Genomic DNA, 25,619 nt, shown 5'->3' with positions numbered 1-25,619 from the left:
ATAGGTTGGCTGGCGATTAGAACAAGTGTCCCCCAGAAGCAGTCCAACCGTGACCGATGGTGGTACCGTGGTGCTCTGCAACACTGAAGGTGCCACAGTTAGAGGAAGACAAAACTACGGCCCCCCACACCAAAGTAAAGATCTCTCTGGATCTGCATGGGCAAGAGGTGCCTCGCCCAAACTTGGATCCGCACCGGGAGGATACTCACCCTGTATTTGTTTCCCCCACCACTTGGGCAGACGCATCACTCCCGGTGCTCTGCCCTCGGGTGCGGTACGACCCGCTGCCCGCACGACCCAGCCATGCTGATGCAGTGACAGCAGCGCGGTAACTTGGCACACGCTGCCAGGGCTCCACACGGCGAGTGCTGCAGCGGTGTCGGTCTGTCCTTACGGTCCATCTCAGCACTGCTGGGTGCCCACAGAGAACAAGAGCGAGCTGCAGACAGCCACAAGAGAAGAAAGTCTCGAATCTTACATGAGGGGGGCATTGATGGAAGCGACTGACCTGAAGGATGTACTGCAGCTCCCCTACAGACCAGCACTGGTGGATGCCCCAGTCAGGCTGCACCTAAGCCTCTCTGGAGCAACAGCCCTTCATTTATTTAGAAAGAAAGGCAGAGCTGCGCGCCGGGCTCTGCAGACACTGCCTAGAGCAGTTTTAGCAACAAAACCAACCTCTCGTGACAACATATGTGTGTGTGTGTGTGTCTGGCAAGCCTTGTTTTCCACAGCACTGCACAGATCAGCACTTGCTTTACCACCTTCTCTTCTTCCACCAGTTACATCACAGGCCTCTCCCAAGTTTGCAAGGATCTAGCCTATGATGTCCCAAGACATCCTCCTGATCATTTATTTCCACCCTGCAAAGCTAAGGGAAGGCAAAATGACCCTGTAGCAGAGCTGGCTGCCAGGCAGGAGGGATGACCCATGGAGCCACCAGGGACACTGGATAAAGAGCTGCCTGCTCCACTCCTGATCAAACCCACAGCAAAGCATGGTGGCAGCTCTCCTCTCTCCAGAGCGTTGCCAAAACAGCCACTGGCTGCACAGGTTTGGCTGTCGGCTGCCAACCTCAGGTCCCTCTGTGCCAGAGGTGAAGAAAAGGTCTGTTGGTCAAGACAGATGCACTAGATGAGGCTCTGCTCAGCTACCATCACCTTACAAAAGCAAAGCAACAAAGGAAGCTTTTCTGCAAGCAGCAGAGCGTGTTACCATCCCCTGGAAGTGGAGACCTGTGGACCCTGCCCCACCAAGCCCGCCCCACCCCAGGCCAGGGCCCGGACGCAGCGTTCTCCTACAGGCATTTCTGCCCAAGCGTTCCCAGCAGCCAGGGAACAAACGTCATACAAACCTGGGCTCACCTTCACCAAACAAGGAGACTGAAGCTGCAAACACGCAGGCAATTACCTGCTGGTTGGAAAACAAAAGGATTTCACTGTTTTATCTCAGAGAGCAGCAGAAACCCTAACCACTCTCCAGTGCCCAGGCGCCAGGAGGGAACACTGGCATATGCTGACTCAGGTGCCAGCGCGCGCTGGAAGAGGCAAAATGTGTCTGGAGACTTGGACGTACCCAGACGACACAGTCTGCAGTATGCAACAACCATCCACAAGTGGCCTTAAGACATGGGAAATACCATGCTGTGTTAAGCAAACCTGTAAGATTGCAGTACAGAAGGACTGCGGTGGGATCTGAAAGGCAGAGGAGGAATTGCACTAACCCTCGCCGGAGCAGAAGGAACCAACGGGCATAGCACACCACAGCACACACAGCCACCGGTTTTAGCAGGAATCTCCATTCCCATAACGTAACGCGCACCTCGCTCGGTACCACCGCAGGCACTGCAACCAGTAACCCTTGGAAGCGAGAGCTGTTAGTCACAGCCCGAAGCGGGGCTCTCTGCTGTGGTTTCACCTGCGGTAATAGCCCAGTTCTCCCAGTTGCCCCAGGGCCTGGAGATCCTGCTCCCCCAGTCTGCCGGCACCAGGCTGGCGAGGGCAGCCAGTGCAACCCACCGTGGGCTCAAGGGCTGCCAGAGGAGATGGCTCTGGCCTGGGAGGGGAGGATGCTGCAACAGAGGAGACACATTCACATCCTGTGTCTCTCTCCAGAGGAACTTCCACTCTTTAAAATGAGATATTTTTGTTTGGAAATGCCGTCAGACGGCACGCAAGGGCAGAAGCTACAAATTCCTGCTCCCTACACACACCAGAAAATCTTCTCCCCCAAAAAGCTGTTAAAAAGAAACACAGCAGTGACCGCAATGTAATGTACCACCCAAAACCCCCCACGGTGGGCTCTGTCTGATTTTCAGGAGCTGCCTTAGTGTCAGGCCTACGTGCTGTTCACCCAGGATGCCTCCTGACAGCTTGTGGGAAGCCTCGGAGCCACCCCTGGCTCCCAACAGGACGGGGCTCCAATTGTTTAAATTCCAGGGATTTTTTGGCTGGACGGTTTGACCCTTGGGAAAAAAGCAGCTTTCCACTTTCTTGGGACAGTTCCCAAGTCCCCTACAGACAACCAGGAAACACTAACCAGAAAAGTAATATATATTTGCCTCAGACAAAATAGCACAAAGAAGTCCAAAATTGTGCTGGAGTTACAGTTAGCACGCGATAGGAAGATGAACCGGCCACCGCCGCTGATCCCAGTGACTCGCCACACTTGCTGGCGGGCACATGGCACAACTTGTCGGCTGCAGCGGTAACTGCCGAAGCCAAGTGCCCAGGACAGGGCAGAGGGATGAGGACGGGATCAAAGATGTGTCCAGCTCTGACACCCTCCGTTCCACAAGCTGGTTGCTCCTGGCCGGGTAAGAGGAGCATGCTGGCAGCTCTCTTTTGCAAGTGCCAGCAGAGTCCCTTGGTGATCGGTTAATCCTGACATGAGAGCTTTGGAGGGCACAGGACACAGGGTGTCTTGATCAGCCTCCAACAGCCACAGCTCATGTGGACATACTCTCGCACCAGCGCACACAAAGATGGAGATGACCACCGGCTCTGGACAAGGCCACGAAATGTGGGAGGCAGCTGAAAGCAGAACTGAGTCCGGATGGGCAACCAGGGGTGGCCGCAAATCCACCGCTCAGAAAACAAGCATTAAATAGCACAGGGAACTTGCCCAGGCCACGAAACGAGACGCCGGCTGGGCCGCCACCCCTCTCAGCTACCCGGAGCCCTGCACGTAGACAGTGCAAGTCAGAGATCCCAACATGCAGTGCCCTGAGTGCCCATGACACACCTCCTCTAAGGAAACGAGCTTCCAAGGCCATCCCTCAGTTGGACTCGATGATCCTTATGGTCTCTTCCAACTTGAGATATTCTATGATTCTATTCTATGATTCATCGAAGCCTTGGGGAAGCACAGGGACCTGGAACGCCCTTTGCTACGCCAGGTACTCAGGACTCCCTCGCCCAAAACATCCCTCGTCAGGGATGCACAAATGCCCTTCGTCGAGTCCTGCTGGCAGGTGACTCAGGCTGGGGGCATCCGAACAGGGAGGTGCAATCCCTCTGCGCACACCAACCGAGGCAGAAAGGGCTGGCCGCTCCCGGCTCCGCCGCTCCAGGGGACGACGGGGGCTTTCGGCTGGCCGGCATCCCCGCACCAACCATCACACGCTGGCCTCGCGGGCACCGACACCTCCCAGTGCAGCAAAGGTACTTGCAAGGCCTCGAGGAGCGGGATGAGGACAGTCCCAGTGCCGTGAGGCCTGCAAGGCAGTGAAGGAACCTCTAAAGCCTCGTCTTGTCTTCAGGTTTTGCACTGCAGTTGGAAACTGGGAAGGACGGCAGTGGGGGAGGAGGAGAGCAGCTCAGAAGGGGACTCAGTTTAGGGGTGAAAAGGGATCTGGACAGCCGGCAGCCCAACCCACTTGCTTTGGCTGGCAGCAGAGCACCGGCTCCTCTCCTTCAGAGCTCCTCAGCAGCAGCACCAATGCAGCAGGGAAGGGTTTGAGAAGAACTTCTACTCAAATTTAGCAACCGAGGAGAACAATCCTATTATCCTTGATTAGTTAAAAGCTGGTTTGTGAAGAACCCACGCAGTGCCAAATTAGACGGGGTGTGTCACTTTATGGGTATGACCCAGCAATGATTGCAACCTCAAAGGACTCACAACAGCAGGCGAATGTGTCCGGAGGGCTGGGGAAGGGATCCAGAGCCCAGCAACCCTCCTCGCCGGGCGGATGCAAACAGAGCACACCCAGGCCTGCTGGAGGGTGAGCTGCTGCCGATACCGCCGGCCCGAGGAGGAGAGCAGTTTGCTTGGCAAAGCGCTTGGGAGAGGCCTGACAATGGCAGAGCCCTGCTATTCGTGACAGGGCTATTTATACTGACACTGCATCCGTGCAGCTCCTCTAGGAAGCATTCCAGCATCCCGAGTAGCTGATCCCAGAGGAGGAGGGGGAGCAAAGTGGCAAGGAGAGGAGCCAGCCCCCGGCAGGGCGTGCAGCAGCAACTGCCTCTGGACGGCTCTGCCGCAGCCCAGCCGGGAGGCAGTGTGCTGGATCCCACAGCTTTACAGAGCTAGAGCTGCGTCAGGGGACAGGTGGGAACCCCTCTCTTGTGGGCTCCCCCGGTCAGACCCAGCAGCGCCCAGCAACATGTGCGTACACAGTGCCATGGCGTCACCTGCCCCACATGCCGGTCACGCTTCCCCGGGGTCCCGGTGCCGAGGGACAGCACACTCACCAGCTCGATGCCTTGGGGAAAGGGGTTGTCTTCCCAGTCCTTCTCCGGGAAACGCTGGAGTATCTGTCCCTGTCCATCCCCACTCCCTGCAGAGACAAGAGGGGGATTAGAGGGCAGGCAGCAGGTACACAGCCGGCATTTCAGCCTCTGGTAACACCAGGATGGAAGCAACACCAGCACACTCCAGCACTGTGTCAGCCCTCCATGGACATGGGCAGCACAGAACAGACCCTGGCCCCTTCCACAAACACAGCTGTATGGCAGGACTGCCCCTACCACAGGGAAAAGCAGCAATTTTAATAGAGTAGTGAGCAAACAACTCATAAACTCTTTATCCAAAGGTGCATAACAGGCACAGCAGAAGTGTGGCAGATCTCAGGTCAAGTTTAAGTTTCCTTCCTTGTGTTGTTAACACAAGATCATACATACAGCTTTTGAACTGTAATTCACTGCTCATTATCTACAACCTGGCACTTGACGTTCTCCCTGAACAATGGCATCATGCCACCCAGTTTTACTCTCAAGTTACCCTGGAGATGCCACTTCCCTGTGGCTTTACGGCACCTGAAGCCTGCCCTGCTACTGGAAGGAGCACTCCCCCACCACGCCTGTCCACCAGCCCACACCAACCCAAATAAAAAAACTGTGCTTCACCCAGATCATGCCCTGAACTAGCTGGCCAGGCAAGCATGGAAACTGGCACACCAGGGAGCAGGCCAGCTCTTCTGCTGGCAAACAGCTCTTGGGATAGCCTGAAGCAGCTGAAACTCAGGTAGCTCCTGCTACATTCACAGAGCCTGCAAGGCTGGGGAAGCACTTCTACGCTGGCCACATCCTTTCAGTGATGAAGCTGCTCACAGTAAAACCCTCCTCCAGTGGATCAAGCTGGAGTCTGGGAATAAGAAATCCTGAGAAGGATTTTGCTCCTACCACAGGCTAGGCACAGCCACAAAGGCAGGCAGCACCTCTAAAGTGGGACCATCTCGGTCCCTTGCAGAGCTGCTGAGAGATTACTGCATCCACTGCATCGTCCCAGGGGACGACTGCCTCTCTTGTCCCTTACAGTAACGCCTGCTGCCTTTGGGCCTCCCTCCAGCACAGCTGGATTTTGGCCCCAGGACCGCTGACGGGGCCAGGTAACAGGAGGAGCCTCACCAGAAGGCATGCACCACGGAAGGACTATTTTTGGCACCTAGACCTGTTTCCACTGCTCCACTTACCACCAGCCAGCCACAGCTGAATTTAGCAGAACAAGGCATCAGAAAAGACGCTACTTATAGTCTGAGGACCAAAAAGGAAAGGTCAGCGCCAAGCTGTGAAGAAAATAGCATTGAGCGTCAGGTTAACCAAATCTCCCACCCCGTGCTCAGACACCACCTTCCCCTCCAGACAGGTCCCAGGCGCCGCCGACAGCATCAGTCACTGCAAGGTGCTCAGGCCAAACGTGTTGAGTAAGACCTGCCTCCTCTGAGCACAAACGACCCGGCCCAAGCTTCACAGACAGGAAAAACCCTTTTAGACACACACGTCAGAATTACAGCTCTCCAACAGCCTGCACCCAGCGAGCTCTCTCAGACCCGTGCCCTCCTTGACGGCTTCCTCCAGCAGCCTTGCCACAAGTGCATGTGTCTTCACTCGCACTTTCTTGGTCACAAGGGAAACAGACACAAGATCATCCTCAATGCAAATGTAAAAAACACTCCAGGTGTTGTTTAGAACAAGGGGAACTTGACCCCCTGAGTTTTCTCAAAGCCAAGTGCTGCTGTGTTATTTAGCGATCCGTGGACTACATAAATCCTGATTTTAGCAACTGGCATTAACAAGAAGCCTGACTTAGAAATTCTGGCCAGCCAAGCCACCCAGCGCTTTCCTCAGCTACTCCAGAGGTAGCCTGATCCTTGCCTTCCTACTTCCCATCATTCAACACACACAGTGTCCGAGCCACTCGCCGGCCGTATCAGGCTGTGCGATCAGTGCATCCCTTCCTGTGGCGGGGAGCCGGACCAGCCCCACCGATTCTTCTGCTGTCCCCAGCTGAGATGCCTGGGAAAGCACGTGTGCCTGCAAACGTCGGCATTAACGCAGCTGCTTCGCTTTGCGTCTTCCTTCCTGCCTCCTCCTGCCGCTCCGTTGCAAAAAGGCCGGCATGACTTAAGGTGACACCTGGTCACTGTTCCTGGGGCAGCCTGTTACAGTCTGAATTCGCGTTAAGCTATATTTGGAAGTTTATGAGATGTTATCATAATACAGGAAATTCTAAATAAGCAAAAAGTTAAATACTCAGCTGACACAACAGAACCAGATGACCTTAACTCTCAGGCAGGCCAGAGGCGGTGAGCGCTGGCACGCCGGGGACTCTCCGGGAACGGCTGGTTCTCAGTCCAGTGGGGTCATGGCCAAGTAAGAGACAGCCCTGTGCTTCCCTCGCGCTTGGTGGGTCACTTGTCTCTTAAGTGACGTGACAAGAGGAGCTCGGAACGAACGTCCTGGAAAAAGACTAAGCCAAGACTCCATCTCCTGGGCCCCGGGGCCATGTTTCCAGAGTGTTTCCAGTCCCCTGCAGAGAGGTGCCCACCTTTCCTGGAAAATTCACCCAGCAACCGCCTACCAGCTTGCAGGAAAACAGCTGCAGGCTGGCGCTGCCATACAGCATGGGGCACAGCAGCCAGTGCTCCCACTCCAGGGAAGATGCAGGGTCAGGCCAACGGGGAACCCAACTGTGCAGCAGCTTCTCCAGCTGCTCCAGGAGCTGGACCTTCTCTGTGGAGCCTGCTGCGATGATGGAGTGAGGAGAGTCACAGGCGAAGTGAATTTTTATGTGTTTTTTAGGCAAAGGATCTTCTTTGGAACAAGTCCTTTTCCAACACTCACACCTGAAGCCCTCTGCTCTCAGGTTACTGAAAGCACAGGAGGGTGTTTCACCAAAGCAACATGGTACAACCAGTACAGTCAGTCTCAAGAAATCAGCCCTCCTGCAGGCTCAGGCACGACTCCCACACCCCTGAACCTCGAAAATTCAGTATGATATAATACAGGGAAACACAAAGTTCACAAGTCCTCAACCCATGAGCAAGAGGTGCTTCAGCCTTCCTTCACCCCAGCTTCCAGCAGTGAGGCTGGGTTGTTGTCTAGCTCTGCTGGGAGAGAGGCGGGGGATCATTTCAAACACAGAAATGTTTTGCCAGCTCACCCCAGGTACAGGGAGATGGACCTCAACTTCATCATTGCTTTGAATTGTCGTTAGCAGAGGCTTCCAAGAGCTGCTCTGTATCTCAAAGGAGAAATTATTTTAAAAATTCACCTGTTTTAAAGCATCATAAAACACTTTATGCTACAAAGCACTGACCATAGTTACTGAGGTGGCTTCCTGCAAAACAGTATTAAGCCACAAGGCACAAAGCCATGAAACGCAACCAAAAAGGGGACCTGAAGCTTCTGCCAAGAGCACTTACTGCTGAGATCTGCGGTAAGCGATGCAACATACCCAAACCATGCCTGCAAGCCTGCTCCATCACATGCAAATCAGGCACCAGCCCTGGACTACGGAGCAGGTCGCTAATGGTGCTCTTGGAACGAGCAACAACCCACGTAACCCTCACAGGGCTGTGAGCAGTACCAAACAGTGGCTGGGCAACTACACCACAAGGAGTAGGAGCTATTGCATCAACCAGCGTTATGGCATGACAAACCTGCCAGCACATCCCTCAGCAACGCTCCACTCTACCTGCAAAGCAAGGTGGTGGCTCCTGGCACAACGGCATGGGAGCGCAGCTGCCAAGTGCTGGCCAGCAAGAAATAGGGCACTGCATGGCATCGGGAAGAAAACGAGCACTCTCTCTAGAGAAGCCCCAGGCAAGAGATTCTCACCCAAAATGTGCAGGCTGTATTTATTACAAACCAGCACCTGACTACCCAGGATGGCTGGAATTAAAAACCAAAACCACTACATTCGGCTGCTGTGACAAACTGTGATGAGATCAGGTCAAGAACGACGTGACGTGCAGAGTGAGATCCAGGAGGCTCTGGCCGGCTCCACGCTCCCCCTCTGCAGCTTTCCAGGGTGACAGGAAAGCACATCCTCGCTGCAGTCCAAAGCTGAACCCAAGCCAGATCATGCTTCAGCACCTGGCTGCGTGATGCCTGCGACAAGAAAGCAAAGGCAGGAAGCTCGCCCGGTTCACGCCTGCCCAACAAACAGGAAAGGTCTGCCAGGGATGAGAGAGCAAGCGGTCCAAGGCTGCAATCTCTGCAAAGCTTTGACAGGCATCGACAGCTCCCTGGGCCATGCCTAGCTGCTCAGTTGCAGGCTGCGCTTCAGACTGGCAGGCAGACAGCTTGTCGTGGGACAGAGCGCTGCAAACGCTGCGGTCTGAGCTGCAAACGCACAGCAGCACGCGCTGATGGCACAGGAGCTGCAGGCTGCTCTGCAGGCAACCCTGATGTCCCACACCCCAAGCCACAAAACTATCAAACCACATGTGATAAACTACTGTAGCTCTTCTAGGCATCATGGAGAGCTACACCCCCCCTCCCCATACCTCCACTCCTCTTTCTCCGCATGATGGAATTCACTTTTTAGCAAAAAATAATTCAACAGCTTAAAGAGAGAAAGGGAAAAAGCCCACACAATTTCAGTCAGTAACTTCCAGCTCTCCCAAAGCAGAGACGAACTGGAGACAAGCTGCAGCCACAACCGCTGCTGGAAGACATCTCAGCAGGACCCTGCCCTGGCCAGAGGAGACCCATCCTCATGGGGACGAACACCTGCCTACAGCCCAACGGCTCCCACCAAGCTCTCAGAGCTGCACGGTTCTCCTCTCAAGCACGCCAACCAGGAAATACAATTTTATTTTTCACGCTAATGTCCCCACCTGCTGTTTCGCTTTCAGATATAACCATTACAGGCCAAGTCATCACTGGCTCTTATTTCCCCTGCTCTGCCTGTCATGCTTCACCCCAACAAACCAGTTTCAGAGGCAGGCTCCAGACAAAACCCCTTCTCCGTCTCATTTCTTTCATTCTCAGTACAAGAGAAGCACCTTTGAGATCTTCCCTAGTTGTGTGATCTTCACATCTTGGCTTCTGTGTTCATCCCGCTGGCCTCAAAATGTCCTACAAGACTTTTATCATGTCGACCTGATGAAAAAGGCAGGACTACCACTTGACTCCCAGTTAACAGGAGTGCTAACACCTGCAGGAGTGGAGAAGTTGGAAAATTCTAGCCCACAGACATCAGCTCCTCCTTCCCAGAGGGCAGGGAGAAGCTTTGGGGGATATATAAAACAACAGAGAGAGAAAGAATAAGGCAGAAATAGGGATTCAGAACTGAGCCCAGCAAGCCATCCTCAGCCCAGAGACTGAAGTCCTCCCCCCATCCCACCAAACCCACCGCACCGGCGGGCACAGCAGCCCCAGAACAACACAACAAGTGTCTGCTCGGAGGACAATGACTGCACTGTTCCCTCATTACATATTTATGAAAGGAGCACGAAGAATGGCTTTTTTATGGAGGAAAACAAAAGGGCTGTGTGCGGGGCTGGTGGGGCCAGGGCTGGCCCGCTCCTCCCGGCCACTGCGGCAGCCCCACGTCTGCCACCATCCTGGGTGCCCCGAGCCCTCCCGTGGGGAAAGCCCACCTGCCCCAAACCAACCGAGCAGACTGCCCTCGTCCCCGCACCCCGGCCACGAGCAACGTCCCCCTGGCACAGGAGGAGGTGCCCCTGGCAGCACCGCGGCATGCCGTCCACCCGTGCGGACGCCCCGGGGAGAGGAGTCATTCTGCTGCCACGTGTACATGAAGTGGCACTTACTGGATACCCACCGTCCCCGCCAGCTCCCCCCAGAAGACCAAGTCCCTGCTGCAGGCACGGCCGCCTTTTCTGTCTGCACAGGGTGGGGGCCAGCAAGCCAGAGGAGTAAATATTCCAGACAAATAAATAATCCACACGTTCTCCTTCGCTTCATGTTCCAGTGCAACTTCACAGAAGAAGAAACTTGGGAAGAAGCAAAGCCTGACCCTTTCCCAGACTGCAGGAACACCAGACGCCTGTGCAGCAGCCAAATCACTGGCACCTTGCACATGGCCACGCATCGGAGCCAGATTTGAACCAGATACAGAAAGCGCACCCAGCAGCAAGTCTGCAGGACAACAGCAGGATTTAAGGCAAAAGTCTCTACGAAGACACAAAGTTGCACCCAGAACATCAATTCCTGTCCTGAGTAAATTTAGAAAAAAAAAAAAAAAAAAAGGGGGGGAAAAAATGAACTCATTCTGTGTTTAATGATCGCCTTGGTGATGTTTGAGGGCATGTTTGACTCTCTGTAAACACAAGATGATAATGATCAGAAGGACAAACAGTTTGGGATGGGACCAAATGCAGAACTGGGTGGTGAAGCAAACTGTCTACATGCAACTCTGATCAAAACACGACCAATTCATTGTTGGGAAACTTCCTTACAACGATGGACCACCTCCGAAAGGCAGGCAAAATACTCCATTCTTGAGTCACTCGCTCCCAGATAAAACATCCTCAAGAAGAGTCAGTGGGAACGTCGCTGCCCAGCTGGTGCGGGGTGGTGAGTACCTGCTCATGTTTTCCCAGCACAGCACTTCCACTGAACGTCATGACTCTCGGAAGTTCTTCTGGATGAGCCGCTTAGTAATGAGATGTTTATAGGAGAGCTAAAATTAAAGCCTGTGAAGAACTGGACGGCATTGCTCTCCCTTACAGAGCTCTTCACCCTTCTATTTTCACACCATTCCTTCCCCGGGCCCCCGCTCCCGTCCCCGAGCTGTCATTACCTTCCTCAAACCTGTTCTTACTCACTCTCAAATTAAGGCTGAGAAGTGTCGGCGAGACACCCCATCTCCCCCCCCGGCTGGCGGGTGCACGGCACCGGCCCGGTGAGCAGGCAGCCCGGGGGCAGCTGGGGACCCGACCTCCGCGCCGGGGCAGCACCAGGACCTGTGAGGTGCAGACTCGATGGGGTCAGGCACGCCGGCAAACCCTTGCGGGGCAAGGAGATGCAGCTGGAAAACCCCGGGAGCCACCATGGGCCTGCGGGGACGTGGTCACTCCCCTACCACCCTGGCTCCCTGTCGAAAGGTCCACTCAGATCTCCCAACAAGGTGGAGGCCACTGCTCTTCCCAAGCACGGTGCTTTCAGGATGACACTCAGTTGCCCCGACACATGCCCCAGAGTAAACAGCTGAACAGGTCAGGAAAGATCCCGGGATCCAGGACCGGTCTGGCAAAGGAGGGAGCAGCTCGGCAGGACCTCCTGTTCAGCAGGAAATAAATCGTCCTGGGCAGAGAGCTGGAGAGAAAGATTTACTACCATCTATGAAACAAACCGCAGATTTGGAGACTAGGCTCGGTACATGCTGATATGGAGCTTTGCTCCTTTGTAAAGCTTTACTGTTCCTTGAGCAGATGCCAAGAGGAGAGCTGTATTTATCTTTAGAAACATTAAGGCATAAGAGGAAGTAATTAAAAAAAAAAAAAATCCGTCTGTTTCCGAGAGCTCGTCCCAGGAAAGTGCTGCTCGGGGCCCAGAGGGTTACTGGCAGGGAAACAGAGATAAGCGTTTTACAGCTGCCTACCACTTGTTCACCCATAGCCATTTCTGGAAATGCTCCCTGCCAGTACGTAACAGGAAGCCTTCATAAATACCTCGGGCTTGACACAACCAGCAGAGCCTCCACGCAAACATAGGGCCCCCAGTCTCCCCCAAACCACCACGCACACCGTGCCTCACTCACCACTGGCTGCTGGAGAGGGCACCCACTCCCCGCAGCCCGCACCCGGACCCAGAGGTCTCTTCGGAGGAGCCCTCCACAAAAACGGTCCCGAGCCACGACAGCGCAGGAACTGCTTTAAGGCACAAACATGCTGCAAAATCAAGAGCTGCAATGTGACAGTGCCAGCTGCTTGGATGGAGAAGGCAAGATAGGTGTCCGGGGGTTCCTCCAAACCCGGAGGGACCAGGAGTGACGCGGAGCTACGGAAGATGCTGGGAGAAGCATCCTCTACCCAGTGCCACCAACTGAAAACACTCGTGTTAACTTTGGCTTTTATTCTCTCTTGAGGGAGGAACTGGCTCCCAACAGCAGGTCCTTGCTGTTCAAGCTGTGTGCTCCACCTGAAGCATGGAGGTGATGGCCTCACACCCTGAGGCACAGGGTGACCAGACAGAGATTCCCTATCCCGCTCCTGGAAACACTGCAAGGCTCTCCCTTAATCTAACCTCACTGAAAATAGCTTTGCCCAGCTTATACTTTGCAGGCTGGTTAGATTTGCAACTGAACTTCCAAATCTCTACAAACCACAACTCGAAAGCCACCATTTTAGCAAAAGTTTCTGGAGAATCCAGTTTGCCAAAAAGCAAGACAAAGTTGTATCCCAGCCCTGCCCAGGGCTCCACTTGTGCTGCAGAGGGAATTCCCCACCCAGCAGGAACTCTCCAACCTGGAGTGTCTGCAAATGTCTCTCTGGAAGGGCCGGGAGCAGCAGCAAAGCATCAGACCTTACCCAGGGGTCTGCAGAGGACTCACGGTCCTCAACCAGAAGAAAGAAACACTTCCCAACCCTGCCTGCTCCACTCCGGCACCCTCCATTCACCGCAGCCTTACTGAGATGGAAATAGTGGTCCCTAGTGCAAGCAAAGCACTCCCAATGATGAGACCACCTGACACAGGGCATCCTACAAATTAAGATTCACTCGTCCAAAAAACTAGAAAAAAAAAAAAAAAATCACGGTTCTCAATGTCCCACAACTGTCATCGGGCATTTGAAGACTGTCTCAAGTACCGCCTCCTCAATGGAGCATCCTCAGAGCAGGAGACCACTGCTGGAACAGGCTCAAGTTGTTTGCTGATGAGGGGCTGGTAATGCTGCACACAGATCAAATGCTGAGCACGCCAGTGCTCCTCCAGCTTTGGGGCTGTGAGATACCGGGCACCTCTAAGCAGCTGGAGGGACAATACAGGACAGCAGGGACAGTTTTGGAAAGCACCTTTACCTTGGCAATGAGCACGTTTGTGGGCCTCCAACATCCTCCTCGTGCAGGGTGAGCCTCACTGCTTTGGGTGCCCCCCCAGCACTGCCTTGCAGACATTCAAGGTGGAGAAAGGTTTCAGAGCAGCGTGGAGAGGAGAGCGAGGCACAGCTGCTGGGAGCCAGTTACAGCTTCAGCCAGGGTGGCACAGGGACGTGGGGGCTTTGGAAGGGAGAAATTTCTCTTCTCCAATTATCTACCATAATAGGTATTTTCAGTGCAGAACAACTGATATTTGGGGAATACAAATATCATGGTTTACTCGTGCTCCTGATCAAACACTCCACGATCCACTTCAGAGCAGAGCTGCTCTCCCTACTGCCCCTCAAGGCACACACAAACTAAAAGGACAACTGTCGGAGCTGGGGCTGCGGCAGGGGACCCTGTCTGATCAAAAACTACACCCGCTCTAAGTGGGAATCGTTAAGAAATCCACTAACAAGCCTTGTTAATGCAGCATTAAGTTCGACCCTCACCCTTCCCCGGCACACAGCAGTGCAAACTCAGAAAGCAGAAGCGACAGTACATGCCAGTGTCGCCTTACTTACCTTTTTTTACCCCACTTCCTCCTTGCCCTGGAGAGGCTGAGGGTGCCATGCTCGATGCTCGGGGCTGAAGAGCAGGCGTAGCTGCCAGACGAGCTCAGCGGAGCTGCCAGGGCTGCTCAGTGGTGCAGGATGCTGCATCCATCCCCTTCCCTGCCCTCCCCGGCGCCCGCAGAGCAAGCGGCAGAGCACATCAGCACTCCTGCCCACACGCCTCGTCGTGGAAGCTGTGGCATTAAGTTGCAGTACAGGAGCAGCATGAGAGTCAAAATAGGTCATAAAAGGCTGTGTTAGACATATTGCTGCAGTCTGGAGGTGAAGGGGCTGTACAGCCCAGTAGATGCAGGGTTACTTATGTGCAGTAGGCCCAAAATGTGAGCGTCTCCTTTCCAACGCAGAATAAGCAACAAGAAGATTTTTAGACTGACGTGGTGCCAGCATGCACGGCTCCTGAGCACACCAGTGTTTAAGGTATAATGGGTCGTAATGCAAGAGGAGACCTCACTGCGTATAACCTAATTCAGTCCTTCCATGTTTTCCGCAACACACACACTTTATAAAGCCCCGTGTCTGAAATGGTATCAGATCCCACAATTAACCAAAGGTTTTTCTGAGGAACCAACGTGGCGTCTGGATGCACCCTAGGGCTCAGGGTGAGCCGAGCAGCCAGGCAGCACCCTTGGCTGCAACCACATCCCCGGCTCAGCCAGAAAGCAGGCTCATGGCATGGGACGTGCCCATCATCAGCCCCACAGCCCAGACTTTCTTTCTGCAGCAAGAATAACACCTTGCTGGGCTAAATGGGACAGCACTGAGAGCCGCAGCTAGTGCAGCACCCAGGGGGGACACTGCTGCTCAAATCCTCCCAGGAGGAGAGGACCCAGTGCCCATCAGGAGCTCTGCACTAGAAAGCGATTGCGTCTGCATGCAGGGACAGAGCTGGTTTTCCCTGCCCCAATTTTAACATCCCTTCCTCTTTGCCACCGTGGGGCAGGGACAGAGCTCCCACCCGGTCAGCCCGACCGCAGCCAGCGCAGCCGTCCCGCCATGCGGCACCACGGTAATCCCCGGCCGTCACGCGCGGGCACAGAGCAAATAGCGCAGCCCACGCATGGCTCTGCGGGCACACGGCGAGCTGCTAAAAGTGTTTTGGGGAGGAACCTGTTCTATTTTTACCTGATGCCAAATTCCAGTTACTTCCCAGGGGAGCTATTAGCCAGCTCCACTGGCACCCTGTCCCGATAATTACAGGGCCACGCCACCAACATTTACCCAAGGCCTAAAAACAGCACGTGCTGTGCCGATGGCTCCTCCTGCCCTGCCACAGCCCAGCAGTGCCAGCGGGGACCGCCGGTCCCTCCAGAAACCCCCTCTGGCCGTGCGGACAGGACACAGCAGCTGGGCACACCCCAGCTCACGGAGCAGCCGTGGGGATACGCTGCACCTCCGCAGCCCGCCATTATTTTCAGTCTTAAGCTTTGGGACCTTACAGCCCCGCTGGCAGCGTGGGCTTTCCAGCACTCCAGCCCACTGTGTCCAGAGACCTCAGGAAGAATCACAGAAAGCAGCGTATTCACCTGAAAAACCACACGGGAGCTGTACATATCCCAAAACGCAGCACAGCGCTGCTGAGCCGTGCGGGGCATTGACAGACGTGCTGACTTGCCAGGTCCTCAGCCCGGAATCACAGCAACAGGGCATCGAAGCGCATCTCTCGCAGGAGTAATCCAGCACTGGACAGCAAATTTGAAGTTTTAACAAAGGAGTGTCCAAGCACTTTAGCACGATTCAAAACTCAGTGTTAGACACCCCGTAGTCACATTTGTGATGAACACTATGGCGCAGACACTACAGCTTTCCCACCCATCACGAGAGTCCCAGCCTGCACATTCGACTGAGCTCTGTTTGCTTTCCACCCTCGCTGCCAAGGTCCCTCGCACAAGGCTGCATCCCCAGCCGTTCCCTCCCTGGCAGGAGCGAGCACAGCTCCATCACCGGCTCTGGCATAATGCAGCCCCGAGGATCCCGCTCCATCTCCTCACGCCTGCAAACCCACACCACCCTGAAGCCAGAACCTGGCGGACAGTGGTGCCCAAACACCTGCGGGATGGCTCTGGACCGTCTGAGCCCATCTACAGTCCGCTTCAGTGCGATCCTAAACCTGGAACAGCCCTCGCCTCCTGAAATCCTCCAAGAATCCCTATATGCTGCCCAGGAACCTCGGGCACAGCACTGGCATGCACAGCCCATGACCTGCCCCGGGGCCCTGCACCTCCTCCTGCCACCATGGTGGAAACGACCACCGAAAGCACCCTGCTGCTGCAGCCACCGCCGGCGGTGTTCGGCTCACGCCATCCAGCGTCACGGGGATCAGGAGCTATTTGAGAACAGGGCAGCTGAGCGCTGTGGGCCGGAAAAATGCTGCTGCCAGGAAGCCGCTGGAAGGAAAACTCCCCTTGCAGGCAAGAGGCAGCAGGAACAGCAACGTAACCAGCAAGAGCAAATAGCCCTCGCATCACGCTGAACCCCCTTCGAGGCACGCTGCAGGCAACGATTGATGGGGTGAGGGCAGGGAAGGCAGGAGCTGCCCTGACCCCCCATCAGCTACCCCTGCTCAGCAAGGGCAGCCTGCCACACACACTGGTAAGTGCAGGAGGGGATGGACACATGTCCCTCGGCGTCTCACCTGCCCACGGCACTGCCCACGCTGTCCCCAGCCCTGCCCAACAGAGGCTGCGAGCTCCCGCACACAAAGTGAAGGGAAAGAGCAGCTCCTCTCCCCCCAAGCCCAGCAGGCACTGCTCACTCTCCTCACCAAGAGCAGGAGCTTACGGGAAGCCCACAACTGCGGAGCGGGGTTTACAGCATGGCTGGGATTTCCCCACCGAAACGCCGGTCAGCACCGCGCTTTCCAACGGTAGGTCAGCCTCGCTCAGCGTCACGTGTGGTGATGAATTTTCACTGTTCTGAACACTGACCTAAGCGTGGGCTTCTCCCATTGCATTATCTAATTCTTGACATTATTTGTGTTTTGATGCAAATCTGCTCTCACTGCTTTATTCCACTCCCTGATGCTCCCTGGAGCTACGGCACCCAGGAGCACACTGTATCAGTGGTGAAGCATCACCATGCAGATCACAGACTCGCAGCACCAATCAGACACTTCTACAACTTTCTATCATAGAACTCAAAGGTGAGGGTTTGGGTTTAACCCTGGGGACTGAGAAATGAGCCAAGCTCGCAGATACCCACAGACCAGCAGGACCTGTCCCTCACCAGAAGCCTCTGGATTGCAGGTGTCCTGCTGCACCTCTACAGCCCAACCCATGGTCATCTCCAGGCAAGCATTGCCATCCACCAAAGCTGCTCATTAATTACTGCCTCTTCCTCAACCAGTGCATTTCAATCCCACCTCTAATCAGTTCAAAGTGTTTTTGCATTTTAATCTCATTTCCAACACATTTCGCAGAGCACAACAGCAGAGCAGAGTGAAAGGGGACACAGAAGGCCAAGAAAAAGATTGACCAAACAGGGAGAGAGTACGCTGTGTTTGAAAGCCACCCTGACGGGAGCAGTGAGGCTGGGGAAGCCTGGCTGCAGCCGCAGCTGGATGGAGGTGATGGAGAAGAGAGCCGAGGACGTGGGGCCGGTGGACCCATGGGGGCCAGGGAGGTGGCCGTGCAAGGACACGGCAGCCTGCACTCACTCAGCTCCCCTCTCCCCAGTGTGCCATCACCAGCCACCCTCGGCTGCCTGCACAGCAGCCAGGCTCGGTTATCTCTCGTAAACACAGTAAACCACAAATCCCCGTTATACGCTCCAACCACTGCTTCTGTATTCCCTGCTCCCGAGAGCCAGTTCGTTGGGAAACTGCAGTGACAAATACATGGAAATCCCAACTGGTAAACGGATGCAAAGGGATAGTGGGAGCAAGACACAGCCACAGGTGCACAGCAGAGAATGAAACCAGCTTCAAGTTTCAGGACAAAACGACTAAATGCCAGCACCTCTCCCATCTTAAGGGCACGCTGTCCATCTTGCTGGGCAATACACTGTAAAGCAGACAGGGACAGAGGGGAAAAAACAAAACCCAAACAGACTGGACTGTTCTTCATTGGCTCACGTGTAAATATCCCAAGTCCCTCCCTTTTCAAGCATGCCAGGAAAAAGAAGAATGATCTAAGCACTAGCTCAGTTTGTCTCGACCCTACAGAAATCGTTTACATCCACCAAGTTTGCCAGGATCAACATCTCCCACAACTGCAGAAGGAGCTTTTGTTTCTGGTGCCCTGCGCAGGAGGCAGCCGCAGGGAAGAACAACGGGGTCGAAGCTGCCGTCAGACTGGGGAATGTGGCACCTTCAGAGGGGAAAAAAACATGCTGTGAGTGACAATATAAAAAACTGCCGGGGTACGAAATACAGAAACTAGAATCAAGGTCAGCTTCCACAGGTGCCTCAGCCAGAGCCGGCAGTGCTGGTGCTACGAAGCGACTTGCATTAAGTGTTGAAATGGGAGGAAATGTTCTCATGAATACATTACTGACCCTGCTAGAAAGCACTGCCATTAGCACACCCACTTTTCTGGCACAATGCATGGACAAGTGCATCAGCCCTGCTGAACAGCCGCCGTCCACAGCACGAATTGCCATCGGAAAGCCAGAGCTCTGCGGGGCAGTCAGAAAGGCTCTTCCAGAGGCCACGGTGCTCAGTCCAGCCAGCGGCATTTCGGCTGCCCTGGAGCCCTTGTGCGAGGTGGCCTCATAGAGATCACTCAGTTGTGGCTCTCCAACTCCAACCAAAGGGACCCGAGTGAGAAAATAACTGAGCCAGGTGGTGAAAGATGAATGCTGAGGCAGCCATAATCTCCACAAGTCAGATACAGCCTCCCACCAGACTCGTCCACATGTGCCTGGTGGGGAACAGTACTTTATTTTGGGGTCAGAAGGCCGGGAACTCTGCAGAGTCAGTGCTAAGGCCCAGCGCTAACAGGAGACTGGGATGTGACAGACAACCGCCTGCCTCGCTGAAAGAGGGAGGGGAAACATCATCCCATAGATCTGCTGCAGGAGATGCAGGAAGGAACCCACCTGCTATCAGCCAGCCCAGAGGAGAGCAACCAAGGACTGCGGTCTTCCTTAAACTGGAATTTCTTTCAGACTGATCCAGTTCTTCCCCTGTCCCCCCAGCCTGGTAATGACAATCATGCCCCATTCCTCCCCATCCCTTCCTCCTCTTCCCACACAGAGGACTGCACTAGCTGGGGGACGTTGGGATGCTGTATAAACTGACCAGAGTGCCACAACAAAAGAGGACACAACTCTTACTGTCCATGGGGGTATAAAGCTAAGGGATCACTTAGCTCTGCTGCTTCAGCACAGACCCACGAGCAACATAGGCCATTGGCTTCATGGTTCCTCTTCCAAAGCTCCAAACCACAGGTTTTATGTGCAATGCAAACCCTTCCCGAGAGGCCTCTTGCTGGGGCACAGTGCAAGGAGCAAAATGGCAGCTCACCCACACGGGCAGAAAATCAGGCAGCGGCTCAGCAGCTTGCCCGAGGTGCCCGGGCAGTCAGCCTTATCAGCGGGTTTCCAGCTCTGCGCACAGGCAGATGGAGCACCGCTGTAAAGGAGGACCTGCCTCGGGGGGTTAACTCACCCAGAGGCTGCCTGGGCAGCGGGAAGAAGAGAGCCGGGGCAGAGCGGAGGGTTAAGGAGAAGCGAAGCAGCATGGTTCCTGCAGGAACCTCTCAGTATGAGCCAGGCAGCCCAGCCTGGAGGAGGAAGGGGCTGATGCTAATGAGAACTGAAAACACCATCGATTACAGACTGCTCGAGGATGGAGAACTAACATTGCCCCTCAAGCCTTCAGCTTCTGCATCAACAGTTCCTCAGTGAACCAGGCACTTTCTGAAGCTGCTAAAGCCCTCCCAGGGGCAGCAGATCCCATCCCACGGAGCGATGGGCAGCCCCCTGCCCCTAGAGCTGGCCAAGCCAGGCTGACTTTGCAGCCTGGGCACAGTCCAGGAGAGGAACCCAGGATCAGGATCACTGTTCCCTTCCACCCCACAACACCCCACCGGGCAGGGACAGGATGCAGCAGCAAGAAGCACACACCCTGACCAGCGGTCTTGGGTCCCTGCCCCTCGCTGCTCAGGGGCAGCAGGCAGCTCGCCACCTTTAATCCCCTTGTAATTAGCAGACAAGCAGAAACAGGGAGACGGCCACTGCAGCGGATGAATCCAAGCACCACAGTATGCCAGCCAGCACTGAGCCCTGCGAGGGAGATTACTGGGATTAACGTGTCCCCAGCAGCTTCTGCTACTGGCTACTTATGGACACCACTGACACCCAGGTGGGGCTCGTCCCGGGTCCTCCTAAACCCACCCAGTGTTACATAAACGACCTCATCCTCTGCACAGAAGAGATTATCTAGAAAGCCTTTAAGAGGCAGGGGTGCCTCCTGAGGTCACAGGAGCTGAGTGGGAAGGACAGTGGCACCACACTGAGTGCCTCCTGCGGGCACCTTTCCCCAGGGCTGCTCCCAGCCCCATCCCGCTGCCAGGTCAGAGCCACCAATGCCTCTCGGCACTGGCTGCACCAGAAGCGGGGACCAGGGTTTCTGGGCCAGCTTCTCAAGATCCGCAGGGCATGCAGCTCTTCTCAGCTTTATCCCAGGCACTGGCCAGCAATCCTGTAGATGGTGACTGCTCTCTCCTTGGGGAAATCAAAAGGCGTGCCCTGTGCTCAACCAGCATGCTGGATCCCAGAAACCTCAGCAGTAACAGCCTCCTCCCTTCACAGACTCCAGACTAGCAGAATGACTGATTTCAGCCCCAAGGGAGAAGCTTCTAGGCAATCTGAAGCACATCTGTCACCTCCGTTAGTGTGGGAGACACACTATTTGACAGGTAAGGTAAAGAAACACTGTTCAATCTAATTCTTACAAGCAGGAAACAAAATTCTCCTCCTCCACCCAAAATCAACAGACCCGAGGCACAGGGCAGGCAGCAGAGTATGTCATTCATTCCCAGTCTGGCTGCCTGTCTCTGCCTACACCTGCAAAACTGGGTGCCTCCCTAAAAGTGGATCCTGGAGACCAGAGGACAAGGCTAGAAGAGTTTACATGTGGCTTGAGGAGCTCCCCCATCTCCACAAGCCTAAAATTCCCCATCTCCTGAAAGAATGCAAATGATATCATAAGATAATTCAGAATTGATTTTGAGGGCAAGGGAAGACAGGAAAGCCTAACAGGAATAAGAAAGGTCTTAAGAGATTAAGACCTGCCCGTTGACATGACAACTAGAAGTTTGGAGGAATGACCACGAAGCCAACACATTGTCAAGAGAGCGGACAGTGAAGCAGCTCAGTGCGAACACGCGTCAAGCAGATGCTCAGAGATGATGTCATGTTTTACAAACAAGTCCCATTTGCCCTCGGGGTGGGGGCATCTCCGGGGTCTTTCACTGAAGCACAGAGCTGAGTCCAGGAAGAAAGCTGGGCTTCCTTCAAAGAAATCCCCACAGCCAGCTCAGCATCAAGAGCTCCTGCCATGCAGCTCTGCAGGCACACATGATGGCTGGCAGGGCTCTTGTCTGACCGGGTCATACCTCTGCAATGGCATGAGCCAACAGCCCGTACCACTCTGCCAGACACACGATCCAGAAGATCAGGGAACAGCAGTGATGTCACTTTTTCATTTCTTAAGGCAGGAAGACCTGGCCCAGCCTCAGCACAGTGCGTAAGGATGGGCACGAACCCCCGGACTCCAAGCCAAGGGCTGCATTTTCTACCTATGACAGAGCTTAACCCTTAAGAACAGGGAAATAAAACACTGCTCCGATGGGTGATGGCTCTGGCAGAGATGAACTCCCCATTCTGTAAAGAGCAGAGGAGAAATTCAGCCAAAGCAGAAGTGCACTTCACTAAGACACCTGCCCTACAGCTGCTCTCTGCTTACGGCCACAAAAGTGGAATTTCCAGCCTTGCAATAACTGCTCAGACTCAAAATGGCAATAGTTTATCTTAGCTGCTGTTTTGCCAGAAAAATTAAGTGAGAAACTGTTATACGGACAGGAGACTTTGAACATCTCCAAGATCCAACTCATCACTATCCTTGTCCTCTTTCCCACAGCATCCTACCACGCACCGCAACGCTGGCGGTGAGCAGGGGCTGCTCACCAGACTGTGCACAAGTGCACTGCCATGGATGGAAGTCAGCCATGTACTTCATCTGGACCTAACTGAATTCTGTTTGGTCCTACAGCTGAGACTAAGCTACAGCCTGTCCAGCAACCCATTTCTTAACTATAAAAGAAGTAAGGCTAATGCCAGCATTGAAAGGTCTTGAAGACTCTTGGGGTTCCCTCAGCACCCAAAGATCCTGTGGCCACACCAGCCAGGCAAGAACTTGGTCCCACTTTGCAGACCTCCCACCTCACTTCAAGGCCACCGACCTCCCTTGCAGCTCCAGGACTTGTCGCCTCTGTTGCTCTGCTCCCATGCAACCCTCTGGGCTTTCCCACGTCACACAAATTTTTCATCTGTTTCTCTTCACTAAGCCTGTTCCACCCCTCAAGAAAAATATTTCCATGAGGGTAACTAAAAGCAAAACAAAGCAAGTAGTATCTTCTGAACTCCCCTTTCACCCAAGCTTTATAAAGCACTGCAAACACTTGAGGACACAGAGTTACTATCCTGTCTCCAACAGCATCAGGCACATTATCAGCTGTTAGTTAAGGACTTTTTGTCCTGTTTGTAAAGAACTGTCTAGGTTCCAGTCTATCCAAATTGAAATTATTTTTAAAAAGGAAAAAACTGATCACAGCCTCTTAACTTAACAATGCAATGCCTAAATTCACAGAAATAGTTAATCTTAAAATTTAAAGTTACAGCAGTCTTGCTATTAATTTATATGCAAGACTGAGCTACTTGGCAGTGTCCCTCCTACATGTACTATAATGCCAACTATCTGAGCCATCGGTGGCTTTAGGTCACTGTTATAAACTCTTGAGGCCAAGATGGGTGAGGGGAGCTACAGACACCAAGTACTGTACCATTTCTCTCCATTTTTAGTAATGTCCTGACAACAAAAAATGACTATGCTTAGTCCACGCTCCAGGCTGCCCAACTGTGCTCAAGATCCATGCTGGCAGCTTCCAAGGAGTCCAAAGGATGGCCTGCCTCCCCCGCAGCCTACAAACACCCATACCATCCATCCACACTGCGCCAGCTGCCAGGTGCTGCTGCAACCTGCTGCAACACGGGGTCTGAGCCAAGGGCCCGTCGGTGTCTGGATGCCAAGTCCCCATCGTTCTCTATTTGCACAGAGTACCTTGGTGTGTGGGAGCAGCAGCCAGGACGTGTTGCCTGCAGCCCACACCAACCCCTAGCTCCTAACCCAGGCCCCACGGCAGAGCTCTGAACCCTGCTCAGCACAGGGCTGTTCCGGCTCCCTGCCACGAGAGGCCAGCAGGACAGGGAAAGCCATCGGCGCACGGTGCCATCCTAACCCTGGCCTTGGGCACGACAGCACAGCTCAGCCTCCCCGACCCTTCATTTAAAGTCTTTGGGTAGCCACAAGTCTGCACAGCAAATAAACAACGTAAGAAAGGAAGCACTGCACACCTGATGCATTTTATTGACCTTTGCTCTCAGCAGAGAACCCAAGTCATGGTTGCACATCTGCCCTCCAAACAGCTTGCAGTTTAACTGCAAAGAGAGGCTGTCAAGACCCTTTTCTCCTAGAAAAAGAGAAAGCCCCTCAAACACTTTCGTCACCTTTAGCACAGCGCAGAAAAACTTTCCAGCAACAGGGTAAGCTTATGGTGACAGACGCTTGGTTTAATCCAGCCCATATAACCGAGCCGTGCATGGGCACATGGGGCTGGAGACAAATCCCGCAGGCAGACACGCCATGTACAGAGGCAGACACCGCTGCTCTGGGCACCTGCAGCAAAGCCGCAGCAGGGAGCTCACGTGCCTGCGCAGGGCTGGGCTTCACAACACCCAGCGTTGCTCAAAACAAGGAGGAAAGTTGGTGCAAAAACCACAGGGAATGGGAAACACACTCAGCTGACTCGGAGGGTGGCTGCACTGCACCCGACCATCACCGCTGACAAACTCTTACCACATTTGCTCGCCTAAATCAGGTTTCACAATTTATCCCAGGAGACTCAAGGGAAATAAATTGTCCCCAAGAGGATTCCAGTAAAGACAGGCCACAGAGGGATTTAGCTCATGACAGAATAAAAATCCCCATGTTCAAGCATTTTGGCTGATTATAGACTCGTGCCCTGGAGGGGCCCACAGTCCCATTACAGAGAATATTTTCCTCAACTGGAAAGTCACCAGTGCAGAAAATGCCCAAAATCAAAACTGAATCTGTCTAAAATAAGAGATGAAGTAGAAAACTGCATGGTGAGGAAAACTTCTTACAGCAACTCCTTGAAACAGATCCTCTGCCCCATCACCACCTCATTCCCTGTGCCCAGCTGGGCTTTGGGCTTTATTTTGTCACCATCAGCACAGAAACACCTCCCATCACATAGGAACAGACCAAGTTTGCAGGGAGGTTTCAGCCTTTTCCTCTGACACATCTGAAGGTTTCTGTGCAAAGACGAATTTCCATACAGCTGGGTTTACAAGCAGTGGCCACAGCAGGAGCAGTGCTGCAGGGAAACTGCCTCTGCAAGGCGGAGATCTTGCCGGCTGTCCCCAGGTTACATGGTTGCTTAAGGAGGACCATACTGAGCCGCCTCCTCCTCCTGAAAGCATTCCCAGCCTAAGCTCCATCAGTACTGTCCCCCCAGCACTGTCCCTGGGGCTCCCCACTGCTCAGAGCACCATGCCGGGGTGCCAGGGCCACCCCAGCTCCCCACTTTCCCCTGCACACCCGTTGCACTGGGCCCTGGCTCTGCTGGGGAGGACGCTCTCCACATCTCCCCAGCACCCAGTCCTGAGAAACAGTACAGGCTAGATAAGGAGATGGATGAGGTAAGAAAAAAAGCTCAGTGAGTCTGGGAAACTCCTTTAATCCATCAGCTTTTTAGTCTTATCAGTAAAGCAAGCGCTTTGGGCTGGAGGCTGCACGTGCTGTCCACCCAAGAGCCTACAGAGCCTGCTGCCTGCACGCTGAAGTTACTCAAACCCCGCATGCAGCCCACCGAACCACGGCGGTGGTCAGCCCAGGCTGGACCAGAAGCTGGGATGAGTCCACCAGCTCCCCATCCCTCTCTCCAGACCCGGGGAGGGGAGTCCACATTTTCCAGCAAGCATTTCTGGGAAGCGATCCAAGAGCAGTGAGCAAGCTTCCTACTCTCCC

At 54.2% G+C, this 25,619-nt stretch overlaps 1 protein-coding gene across 1 annotated transcript in view; it reads right to left on the bottom strand.

The window, feature by feature from the left end:
* Positions 1-25,619, bottom strand: part of SBF1 (SET binding factor 1) — an 85,158-nt gene that overhangs the window by 35,759 nt on the left and 23,780 nt on the right. Inside the window, 1 exon segment of the mRNA XM_075024481.1 lies at positions 4,695-4,780. Within this exon segment, the coding sequence (XP_074880582.1) occupies positions 4,695-4,780 (86 nt within the window).

This window comes from Buteo buteo, chromosome 4 (genome assembly GCF_964188355.1).
Source record: "Buteo buteo chromosome 4, bButBut1.hap1.1, whole genome shotgun sequence".
Classification (NCBI taxonomy): domain Eukaryota; kingdom Metazoa; phylum Chordata; class Aves; order Accipitriformes; family Accipitridae; genus Buteo; species Buteo buteo.
The sequence above is the reverse complement of the archived record's forward strand: the minus strand, read 5'-3'. Positions and strand labels throughout refer to the sequence as shown.